Source organism: Electrophorus electricus, chromosome 3 (genome assembly GCF_041902795.1).
Source record: "Electrophorus electricus isolate QZ-2024a chromosome 3, ASM4190279v1, whole genome shotgun sequence".
Classification (NCBI taxonomy): domain Eukaryota; kingdom Metazoa; phylum Chordata; class Actinopteri; order Gymnotiformes; family Gymnotidae; genus Electrophorus; species Electrophorus electricus.
In genome coordinates, this window is record NC_137499.1 from 24,421,991 (window position 1) to 24,434,789 (window position 12,799).

A 12,799-nucleotide genomic window follows, 5' to 3' on the forward strand; every position below is an offset into this window, starting at 1 on the left:
ATAAATACACTTTGTGATATTAGACATTTTAAAAAGTAGTATGAAGTAGAGTGAAGTATTTTAAAACAAATTATGAAAAAGAAATGGTGCTGAAGAATAAATAAAATGCATAAAACACCAGCTTGTCCTGATTTCTGATTCATCTTTCATAATAATGGCTGTGTTCTCCAGTGGGATTCCTACGGGTTGACAGTAATTGTTTAAAATTGAAGTAAAGACTATTGTCGTCACTTGCTGTTACAGTGACAGGACATACATGTGTCTATTAAAACCATGTTCCAGTGATTGCTGCTCTGGGAATTGGGGTTTAAGGGTTTTTTCACAATGGCTTAATTCCTGACAGAAATTTCATTCATTCACTGCACACTCCAACCCGAAAGCAAAGCTCTGTTTTACAAAAACAATCCATTTTGCTTTGCTCATTTTCCTCAAAAAAGCTGATTGAAATAAAAATATGATAAGTATTTGAAGACTAAATTATTATAATTTTAATTCTACTAATTCTAATTCTATTTTTTTGTGCTAACATTCTTTCCGCTCAAGATACATGAATGCTAAATCTATGTTAAATGTCATGGTATAGTTTACTTATTTTACATATAGCTCTAATTTTAGTAACCTATACACACACACACACACACACACATATATATATATAGACAGATAGATAGATAGATAGATAGATAGATAGATAGATAGATAGATAGATAGATAGATAGATAGATAGATAGATAGATAGATAGATAGATAGATAGATAGATATAACATTTTTATTATATATTTTATTATATATATTTTATAAAGTTTATTCGCTAAACTTATATATTACATATATTACATGTATCCACCAAGACAATTTCCTCCTGTATGCATCATACCTGGCAAATCAAAAACCGACTAGAATCTAGATCAACTGGACCTCTCTGTACAAAATAAACATGATTTAAGAAAAAAAGCTGGAAGCTGACTGTTCTTTGCATGTGAACATCGAGCTCGGAGCACCGACGCTAGTCCCATGGGAACAGTCTCATGGCCTATGCTGGTTCATGCTCAGGGTCACCAGCTGAAGTGATTACATGGCGGAAATGGTTTAAAATACAATACGACATCCAGCTGCTTTCCAAACAAGTGGACAGTCTTGCCTCTTGTGTAACAAGTCCAAATGTGTCTGTGGACCAAATTCTGTGTCACTGAATGATGAATGGTTTTATGGCTGGATGTATTAAAATGTCAGGATTATGGGAAAGCATAAATGTAGTTCTTTGAAGATGAATGCATGACTGCTTTCTCAAATCTTCCTTAGTTCAAGAGTTAGAGCATCAGACAAATAATAGAGAAATTACTTTTGTGTACATGTCTCTTTTGTGTAGCCGACAATAATGTGATCCTCAGGCCACCACACCTGTTCGTATTCCAGATATCGTTGGACACACAGTATTGAAACCAAGCTTAGAGGACACAGGAACAGCTCCAGACATGCCACATTAAAGCTGAACTCCCACTGAGAGCTGAGAGTTACTGTCCCCTTTTTTTGGAAGCATTCTAAACACACACTGTTCACCTTGGCACCCTGTACGGCCAGCGTAATATCGTAGCATGTATGAACTGGACAGAATTGCCCGTCTCCATGAAGTTCTATGAGTACAGAGGTCACAGAGGATATAAATGCAGTCACATAGGCAATAACTGGAGAGACGGCAAGCTCAAACACACCATGTCGTCACAAACTCTGAACACTCTTCATTTTATTGAAAGAGACTAAGGTCTGCCTATTGTTGTTATGAACACTTACTGAATGTTTTAAAGATAAGCTTTTCCTGTCCATCATACCCATTGATGCTTGGGTAATCTGTCCCTATAGGTTTACTGGAAAAGACCCACAATGACAGCTAATGACTTGGCCAGTGTGATCACACTGGCATATCTAAATAACTTAGAAATTGTATTTCCATATCATCGGTTTCCAGAGAGCAGGTAACATGAAACTGGATGATCTGTTAATATAGGCTATTTGATCTGTTAATATAGGCTATTTCACATATTCATGGTTACCATAGGAGACATTTTTATCCGAAAGTGGAACTAATCAAAACTGCTCATTACTATGGCTGTAGGGACTCATTGATGTGTATTGCTGTGCACATTGTGTACAATGTACAGGTTACCTTAGCCAGCTAACTTAAAATGTTGACATTGTGGCATACCTACTCTTAAGTGCCAAATACGCTTCACATACTAAACTGGGCAATGGACCATCCTTCTATAGTCTCTTCATTACTGACATATAGAACAGCCATCAGACTCCTCCACCCTTCCCCGCCCTTGGCTGCAGTGCTTATAAGCAGGATCATACTAATTCTCCATCATCATCTAGGGGGGACGCAGGGAGCTGCTATGAAAACAGTTCCCAGGAATGTGAGTCAGATTGCAAAGCAAAGTGTGCAACACTACGCCGAAAGCTCACATACATGTCAGAATGTAAAGATATTCTTGTAGTTGGAGAGATGGATCGTTCCTCATCTGCAAGAGCAGCTGATATACATCCTCAGCACTGTTCTCTTCTTCAGAACGTCCACCTTCAGTGTGTTCTTAGAATCTAAGAAGATTCTTAGGATTTACCAGCAAGACAAAGATGAATTGCACAAAATTTGCAAATTTCAGTATTAAGAGACTGGAAGCAAACTTGATTGCACCCTGGTTCTTCATATCAATGACCTTATTCAGACTCAATTGTTTCAGTGAACTAAGCATATGTAAAATACTGATAATGTAGGGCTGAGGAAGCAGGTTCAATATTTTCTATGGAAACTGTTTTCCATGTTGAAATATGATAAAGAGCTCTAGACATACATTAACACTCTTACCAGACTTTTCTTTTAATTTCCTGACATATTTTTTTTTAAATCTTACAGTTTTAGTCTTTTCAGACATATTTACTTTGTAAAACACACAAAACACAGCCCCCAGGTGCTGTTCTTTATTATTACTACTATTATTATTATTAGTTACATTTATATAGTGCCTTTCTCAAACTCAAGGATGCAATACAGACAGATACAATCACTCAGAACAGCTTTTACAATCACTCACACACACCGATGCGAGATCCAATTTGCACACAGCGTACTCTCAGTCACAAACCACATCCCCATGGGATGTACTGGGTGCAGGGAAAGGGGAGGAGGTGAAGACCAGCACAGAGCACCAACCATCACTTACATGCACACATTCACACACACATATATATCTATCTATACATATTTACACACCTGTTACATTCATACTTGACAATTTAGTGTATCCAATCAACCTAACCTCCATGGTTTTGGACTGTGGGAGGAAACTGGAGACCCCGGGAGGAAACCCTCGCAGACACAGGGAGAACATGGAAACTCCACCACCTTTAGTATACAATAATAAGTGTATGGTGGTATAATATATGATGAAAGGGTAAAATTAAACTAGAAAATACTCCCTCCTTTTTCTGTTAAAACAGTGAAAGAACAAAGATAATGTCTTTCATTAGACCTGTGTCAAGTAAGAAAACGGTAAGCAAGTTGGACCAATAATAATAAGAAAAACAGGTGAGGGAAAGTTGAACATGCATTTGGAAAATGTCAATAAAACATTTAGTTGGCATACCGAACAGCATACATGTGTGTGCCGCACGGGCATGGAATCAAAAATTTGTGCATGCATGTATATAGAAGAGAGAGAGGTGTGAACGTCAAGCAAGAGCTGTGAATGCCAAGGTTTAAAAAAAGCTTTCTTCTGTAGTTTTATTTTAGGTGCCCTTTGCCCTCCTTGTGTCCCGCTGGGCACCATCTGATGGTGGAATAATCGGATCCAATCTGACGTGTACATGCAGCTTCGTGGTGAGTCATGGCGTACGTAACGCGGTAAGGAGCCCCGAGCCGAAGTATCGTGTGCATTCAGATGAAGATTAACACTGATGGCGAAATGCTTTCCTTGCCTGCTTTCGTCATTTTCAGAGGCTGATTACGCTGTTTCCAGTCTAGAGACAGCTCTGAGAGTTCAGCCTTGGCTGCTAAATCCTTTGGGGCACTGTGCACTGAGCTACTCACTAAAAGCCCCAACTGTGAGTTTTAGGTTATTTTATTTAGATTTTATTGAGGAAATAAAAGTGCCTGAAGGGACATGTCACTGCAGAGGCATACAAGATTCACCTCATCAGTTAATTAGTAAGACTGTGAAGAGTTGATTTGTGAATTTGCAATGCACTCATAATCTGGGATTTAAACTGAAGACGTCTCACTGAGCAGTGGGTCAAGACTTCATTCACTAGTTCTTGAATTAGGGTTAGTGCACAATGCACACGTGGCAGTGAGAACTGAGCCCACTCAAGCTTCTGCATAGCTGCTGGCATCTTAAACATTACACTGGGCTTTGTCAGCATGCAACATGGAACACACTGACTTCCTGCGTGGGCTAACCATTAGCAAAAGAGATCCGGAACACAAGGTGACCATTAATCCCAGGTGCAGCGGGCACAATTTTTCAAAGCCAGTGAAAATCACGTTCTCTTTAGGAAGCAGATGATGTGCAGTTATTCTGAACTGGGAGCAGGCACGTTTTGCAATGAACAACATATAACAGCATTTCTGCAGGGCAAAAGCCAGCCAGCAGGAGCATCTATTAGGAATGTACATGACTCCTTAACACTGAAGCCCAAATTACGGTTTGCCTGCATATGTGGTTGTATGAGATTAATTACTGCAGAGCAAAGTCATTTATGGAGCATGAGTAGCCTAATTATTTTTAAGCATCTTTTTTGGTACTATCAAGGGTTAATGAGCCCATTTTTGGTTTTGGCATGGTACCTATACCATCCCATGAGGCTGTGCAGTGGCTTGAACACCCAAGCTGCATTCCTACAGCCACAACAACGTACATGAGTCTATGCCCCCCACTTCATGCTTCTAATGGGCAGAGAACAAAATCACAGCACATGTGATCTCTGAGAAAAGTGTATCAACACATAAGCTCCGGCAAAACTAGCATCCGCCCTCTCCTGATGGCTAAAATCGTAACCCTGCCCCACTTTTCTAGCTCTTATGAAAACTGTTTAACTTAACTGTTTAACTGTTTAACTTTCTACTTAGAGTCCAATCTCACTGCTCTGTTTTCTTTTGAATATGCTCTGACATGGTAGAACAATTGATATGTGAATTTCTGTACTATTGTAAAGGAATTACAATAAAATAAATGTGAAAATCTTTTTGGGGGACATCAATCTCTGAAAATGTTTTATTTCTCTTAGCTTTTTATAAAAAGAGTTACCTATCAAATACATAATGGCAGAAAAGTAAAAACAACAAAAAGCAAGTGAAGTAGTGTTTTAGCACCTTGAGGGAAAAACCTGAATCATCTTGTGTCTGGCTTGACTTCCAAACTGCTTTTGTTTCTTAAAAAATATCATAGTGGCCTGTATCTTTGCAAAGACACATAATATAACACTACACCCAAACCTTTTAATATATAACTATTAACTGTTTATGCTCTATTAACCAGCACCAGCTCTGCATATACACATTACACAACTCTGTCAGCAGCTCTGTCCTGGAGAGTACAAGAAATGCAGTGTCAAATGTCGAGATCATTCAGCATTGTCAGCTACAATGACGAGGCTGTGTAATATTCTTATACACTGTATCCCAACAAATAGAAATAGTGTGCATTGTGAGCAAACCTTGATTTGCATTAAAGGAAAACTACACGCTGTGGAGTTAACCTTGATAGACAGTCGCACGAAATGACAATCAGCGTTCATTCATCTGGACTCGATCCCCAATCAGTTTCCATTGTCTGAACAGAAGAGCTCCGCTGAACATACCTTCCAGCTCTGCGTCACTTCTTCCTTTGAAAACTGAGCGGACCTTGTCTAGGTTCAATCCTCCAATGGCCATCTCAGTTTTATTTGTCCTGAGCCACCTGTAGTGTGCTCGAGGGCTGTTTACACTATATTCACATGACACAACAGCAGAGCAGAAAACCAAACATTTAGTGTTTTTACGCGTAAACGTTGCTTCTTCTTGTGTTACCTTTGTCATAGGATTTGAATTACCTTTAAGCAAAACACATACAGCCAAACGGCACATGTTCTACACTACTACTTATGAATGAAAGTTGTGTAATATATGTAAAATACGTAGATATTCAAAATTGTAGCCTAATGAAATCGTTACTTCAGCAACAGGATGTTTCAGCTGTTATGAATGACCTTTGTCCAAAACCTACTGTTTCGGTGGAAACCTTGTGTATTTCAATACAATTCAAAAGCACGGTGAAATAAAGATAATTGTTAAAAGGTAGCGCAAGTATAGCACTGACCACTAATCTCATTTAAGATGAAACGGGGACCAGGTGAATCGATAAATTTAGACAAAGCCCCCTTGGACATTGTGTAGCAATGGATCACTATTTGGCGCTGAGAACTGTGTTATAGATAACGGTAAACCTAAGAATTATGTGTTATAGATTACGGTAGACCGCAGCATTTGGCTCGCCTTGTGTCTCGACACTCAGCATCGTTTTCTCTGTTTACTAAACAGTTCTCCGCCTACTAATGACGTTTAACTGAAGCGACGTTGAAGCAAATGATGGCGGCGATTCAAACAAAGCATGAACTTGAAGATTATTCACTATTGACGCTGGTTCACAACATCATTAAGCGGTATGTTTAATCTTTGACAACGGATATGTAAAGTTTTGATAAGTGGTTGTCATGAAAACTATACCTACTCTAGTCAATCTGATGTACTGTTAGTTGGCTAGCTCTTTCAAATGCGTACTATTACGAGATTACATTCTCAAATAAATCCCTAATGTTAACCAGCTAAGGCTAACTAGCTAGCTATCTGATATACGTGTACGCTTTTGAGTATGAAAACAATTGCAATTCAGTTGTTATACACTGCTGCAGTTAGCTGGCTGACTAGCTAATGTTATGCAGATATCAAAGTTCTGTGGAAAACCTTGCAAATTTACGTCTGCAAACAGCTACATGAACGTCTTTTAAATGTTTGCAGCATGGACAAAGATAGCGCCGATGTACACCAAGAGCTGACGAAACTTAAGACGAAAATTCAAGAAGCGCGAGATCACATCAGTACCATGCCCGGTATTGACACGAGCCCAGCAGCGCAACAGCAGCAGCTTTCGACGCTGAGAGAGCAAGTGCGGACTAAGAACCAGCTCCTGAAAAAGTACAAGAGTCTATGTATGTTTGATGTTCCAAAAGCCTCATGAGGTACTTTAACCCTCAGTGTTAATGCAGTATCAAGAACTGTCGAACAGAACAACGCATGAGGCAATGCAACTTATTCGGAACAATTCACTTTCAATGTGTTTTTGGATCATGCAAAAAGACCAGGCTACTTAGGGAATCTTTTGAATCAGGTAACCTATGCCCTAAAACTCACTGCTCATTCAGTCAGTGATTCCACTAGCTTGATCTTAGTTTCTTAGTAATGTTTTGCGTTTCGATTTAACTTGTGTAATTGTTATGATAGGAGATGGGATGATGTGTTTTTTTGTTTTGTTGTTGTTTTTTTAATTAAGTTCATTTTAACCCAGTGTCTCAATGTCTGAGAGCAGTAGCCTCTAAGTGGAATGTGGATTCTTAAATCTTCAGGTCAGTTTTATATCCTCACAGTAGAGTGTCCTATAGATAGGACGTTCAGAGTTAATTAATTAAAAACATGTAGATACGTTTTCCAAATTTTATTTTCCACTTTTTTGTAATAAAAGTAAACTTCGACATAGAAGAATAAATATACATTCATTTCATTTGTTCACAATGCCACTGACATTCAAGTTCTCATGTTCCTTCCTCCTTTATAAAATATAACAAAATGTAAACAAGTGGTCAAGTTTCACATTCAGTCCGTCGTTTTGGACAGTCTCCTCGGTAGGCTATATAATAATTTTACACCAAGTTGCTGCATTTGTCATGTTTCGACATGACAAGTTAGCGCCCCTAACATCAGTGTAAATGTGTCTTAAAGATCATGCCCATGTCATCCAGACCAGTTGGGACAACGAAAGACGCCACTCATCGGCTACATCTGAGGGCTTTTTCCTACGGATCCAGACAGCAAAATAGCCGGTTCACCCAGCCGTTCTGCAGTGCTCCACTCGCAGCGCTAGAAGCGCTTAGCAAATTACGCACCGGTCTTTGTTGCCCTGACTGCCACCAATAGCTTTTTCCCTTATGTACATCAAGTCACTATGCACACTTGGCCTCCTAGCAAAAGGTGCCACGATACCGTAAGCGTCACCGTCTTTGAATTTCTTGTTTCGGAAAGATTTTCTGTGAAGGACGTCGCAATACTGCAACGACACTTTGCGGTGACGGTCTGGACTCATTTCGTTTGGTAGTTTGGCTATTGTGAAGAGTGTTTGAAACATTAAGTCCACGTTTATGTTGCGCTTGGCGGAGATCTCAAAGTAGGCGCAAGGTTCGTCCCCTGAGACAAGCTGATCTATCTCCTCCTCCTTGACCTCACGATAAAATTCACGGTCAGACTTGTTCCCACAGATTACTAATGGCACGTCGATGTTCTCTTTGGTCTTGTTTTTCAGACAGGACTTAGTTTCAAAGATCTGCCTCTTCAGTCGCTGTACCTCTTGGAACGAATCTTTGTTCTCCAAACTGAACACCAGAATAAAGACATCACCTGAAAGTGGGGGAAAGAGTAATTTAATGTCATGCATATGAAGTTATTTTTGCGCTAGCTGCATGTTATGTTTATATTAATCTTGTGCCTGAAAAGCCGTTTTGATTTCATAATATTAAGTACTCACCGGTCAGTATAGAGAGCCTCCTCATTGCTGGAAATGGATGGTTTCCGGAGGTGTCCAGAATGTCCAGCTGATAAACCTCCCCACGAATGCTGTAAAATTTCCTGTGAAAGTCCTCAATAGTCGGTGTGTACTGGTCATCAAACCGTTCATTCAGGAATCGAGAGATGATCGCCGTTTTGCCCACTTTAGTGGAACCCAGGATGACCATTCTATGGCAATGTTTTGCCCGGATGTCAAATTCGTTTTCGGATGAGGACATTTTCTTAATCATGGCTGGAGATTCTGCACACTCAGGTCTCTCAGGACAGACACGTGCACAGGGTAAATCCACAGGTAGTTCGGAGTAGCCTGTCTGTCTATGACAAAACTGCAACTGCTTTTTCATCAGAACTGCAACTGAGGAGAATTTATACTGAAGTCAACCCCTCCTCCACGGCGCGTCATCCATTACGCAGCGTTCCAGAGATCTGACCATTATTACAAGGTTTGGGTGTGTGCGTCACCCGCTCCATGGTACTGGTGTGCGCGCAGGTCTGACAGCTAAAAAGTGTCTTTGGTCAACATCAGTTACGTGTTATTGGGTGTACCTTATTGATGCATCAATGCAGTTTACGTGTGCTGTGCTTTATTATTATTATTATTATTATTTTGTTTCTAACACCACATAACGGTCTAAACTGAGGTGCATAAACTTCATTGTCATACAAAATTATTAAAGAGGCTTTGACGACACCTATGCAACATGACGCTCAGTTCTCTAGGCTACTCAAGTCTAAGAAGCATATACAAAAATGTTAGTTGAAGTTGGCACTTCTACAACATATATGCCCTTTCTTTTCCAGTTTTGACCAAAACCCCTGCAGATAATCTTCGCTCATTTTATGCTTTAAGTAATGCCAATTAAATGGCCTGGCTCAGAAATGCAGCACCGTATTTTATGCTCTCTACGCGGGAAAGTATCCACGTCTTCTCAGACATTTATAGCCACTAGAGTGCGCACCCACCTTTTTGGCATTAACCTGCTGAGACGTTGAAACATTTGAAGACAATTGCGCAAATGTACTCCGATGAGGTCTGGAGACTTAGTTCGCCGACGCTCATGTTAGCCACTGTACAAATCGCAATTTTATAATAAAACATTTTAATTCCTCACGTGTAAGCTACACTCCTTAAAAACAAGGAAATATCCGTGTAGAAAAAGTTGAAGCCACAAGGGGTTGCGAAAGTCAAGAATGACCTCATCAGACCTGAAGGCCTACGTCTTTGAATGCAATATCGTTTATTTGATTACATGTTGTATTGTCGTACGCTCGAAATCTAGGTCATTTAAGTATTTCAATATCAAATCATAATTTTAATATTAATATCAGTGGGAGAGTACAGTATAATTGTAAATTAAGAAAACCTTTTCACATATTTCTTTGACAGCTGTTAGTTAGGATCCAAAACTTAACGTGCATCGTCACGAACTAATCAAAACGAATTAACTTTAAAAAGTGAATTAAAAGTCCTGTTGAAGAACAAATAAATTAACGGACAATAATAATAGCTCAGTGGTTAAGGTACTTGACTAGTAATCAGAAGGTTGCCAGTTTAAGCTCCACCACTGCTGGGTTGTCACTGTTGGGACCCTGAGCAAGGCCCATAACCCTTAATTGTTCAAGTTGTACTCAGACATAATTGTAAGTTGCTTTGGATAATAGTGTCAGCTAAATGCTTTAAATGTAATGTCTTTGAATTGAATGTCATATCAGTCATATTGAATGCCATATCAGTAACTTCTACCACATGACTCCGAATGACTGTCTAGTCTTCCATTTAATGGTCAATGTATGAAACACGTAGCATGAGAAGGTTTACCACAAAATGAAAGCCATGTGTATGCCTTGCTACACATTGTTATAAAAGTAGAATACAAAAAGCAACACACAGACAATCAAAACACAGCAGAGTTGAAGTCTTCCATATAAATTAGGTGAAGAGAGATGGAAATGGGAGTGTGCAGAACATTAGTAATCATGAGCTGAAGCTATCCACGTCATCTATGAAACACTATGGTATGGACATATATGGCTTCCAGTGCAACTGGCTGAATTAGTGATTGTTTATTGATGTTACTACTAATGTTAAAACTGACAGCAGCAGTAGATTGAATACTAATGTGTACAGAAGCATTGTAGGTGCTCAGACCCAACCATCTTTTCACAAATGAACAAGGTTATAAAACATGTTACTAAAGCAATTAGCAATGAGTTATTCAGGGGTAAAATATGGAATGTTCATCATTGCCCAGTTGAGTCACCTGAACTGAATACTGAATATTTACCCACTTAAGACAGATCGAGACTATATTAGACCACTATTGCTGTTATGCTTATTGATATGCGGTTGCTGTTATGTGTGATAGTTATAAGCCTAAAACGTTAATTGTCTCTATGTATTCTGAGGTATGGATTTTAGACTTATCTCTGTTTGGCTACTTGGCTTGTTGTGATGTCTCCCCTATCTGTCTGTGGTAAAGACAATTAAGGTAAAGGGTTTACAGGTGATTCGATGTATAGATGTAGTAGGTCAGAGGCATCTGCCACTTTGTAGTGTTTGTTATGAAGGCTATATGATAGGGAGGTAAGCTGTTTCATTATTTTTGTTCTTTTGGAACCATCCAGAATGTCCACCCGTACTGCTTGGCGGCCTAAAAACACATAAGATATGTAATCATTCTTGTTATTCCTTAAACCATATGCTCATTTTGCTTGGTTTGAGAATAGTGCACATATAATTCCGGTCACTCTATCTGTGTTTGCAATTTGACACTAAACACTATGATTGTTCCCTCTCTGTGCTTGCAATGTTGCTATCTCTGTGGCTATAAATGTGTATGTTGACAGGCCAACACGAGTTGGGCAAAGGAATTGTTTATTTTCTAGAGATTTTATTGTAGACGGCAACTTACGTTGCGTCCACTTCGCTTCTCTCCACCACCTGTTCAATCATAGCCTTGATGGCATCTGTTTAGTCACCGCTGCTGAGACATCAAAAAGGGGGTCTATCATCCTCTGGCCAACAATGGTCACCACAATAATAACAATTTTAACAGAAAAAAAGCACTTAATGTCTAGTCCAACTATCTAGAGGTCCTAGTCTTGTCCGTCTTGTCTTGTACCAAGGTGTGCATCCCCTTTATCTTGCCACCAAAAGGGATCATGTGACATGCATACAAACATAGCTACTGTTAGTTACAAAATTGTGTCGCTGACCAAATACTTACAAACTGCACTGTATATGTATAGAGGACATGTGTGGTGTCATATTTCAATGCCATAATATGTGGTCACTGGGATATAAAGAGAAGGGAGATTAAGAGAGGTGATGAAAATGCTTTCTTGCCTGCATTCAAGGAACACGCTTTGCTGCTAAGGGCTCAGATGGACTCTTGCCTTACCTTGTGAACATGTGGTACTGAAAGCTTTGCATGTTGTGCACATCATTTACTGAATGAGATGTCAAAAACAAAATGTCTGCCACAAAGTTGATTGCATGTGATTGCATGGTGCGCTAATCTCATACATGCATCCTTAAATTCTAAAGCTTCCACTGCATGCAAACATATGCCTCCATGCACTTTTTGCCCTCTAATTTGAAAAGAAGTATGCCTCAGTTTTTTGTTTTACAAAATGTTCTGTGGCTCTCTATAAAATTTACTAGACACTGTGCGTATAGCTATGTCCACAGAAAAAAAAGAGATTTTTTTTTCATGAGAAAAACACAATATCAAACAGAACACCACTGCATACAAAAATTACATTTATGACAAATAAAGATAAAAGAGTACTGAGCCGATTTGCATGGCAGTTTTCCCCTTCAGGAAACTGAATTGGACTTAATTGTATGTAATTACATTCTAATCTAGTAACAGCTTGGTAGTGCAGGCTATTGTGGATGTTTTGCTTCTTTAGATTGTCTAGTGTAGCCT

The 12,799-nt window shown here is 39.2% G+C and overlaps 2 protein-coding genes across 2 annotated transcripts; one reads left to right on the forward strand and one right to left on the reverse strand.

Moving 5' to 3' along the window:
• The first annotated feature begins 6,597 nt into the window (after positions 1 to 6,597).
• On the forward strand, positions 6,598 to 7,794 carry LOC113575320 (mediator of RNA polymerase II transcription subunit 9-like). The gene is made up of 2 exons (XM_027006766.3): positions 6,598 to 6,694; positions 7,050 to 7,794. The coding sequence occupies exons 1-2, from the start codon at positions 6,618 to 6,620 to the stop codon at positions 7,267 to 7,269; spliced, it is 297 nt and encodes a 98-aa protein (XP_026862567.3). The 5' UTR covers positions 6,598 to 6,617; the 3' UTR covers positions 7,270 to 7,794.
• Positions 7,729 to 9,558, reverse strand: LOC113575319 (dexamethasone-induced Ras-related protein 1-like). The gene is made up of 2 exons (XM_027006765.3): positions 8,827 to 9,558; positions 7,729 to 8,699 (listed from the first exon to the last, which is right to left on the reverse strand). Exons 1-2 carry the CDS (start codon positions 9,209 to 9,211, stop codon positions 8,176 to 8,178), a joined length of 909 nt encoding a protein of 302 aa, XP_026862566.3. The 5' UTR covers positions 9,212 to 9,558; the 3' UTR covers positions 7,729 to 8,175.
• Between the last annotated feature and the right edge of the window lie 3,241 nt (positions 9,559 to 12,799).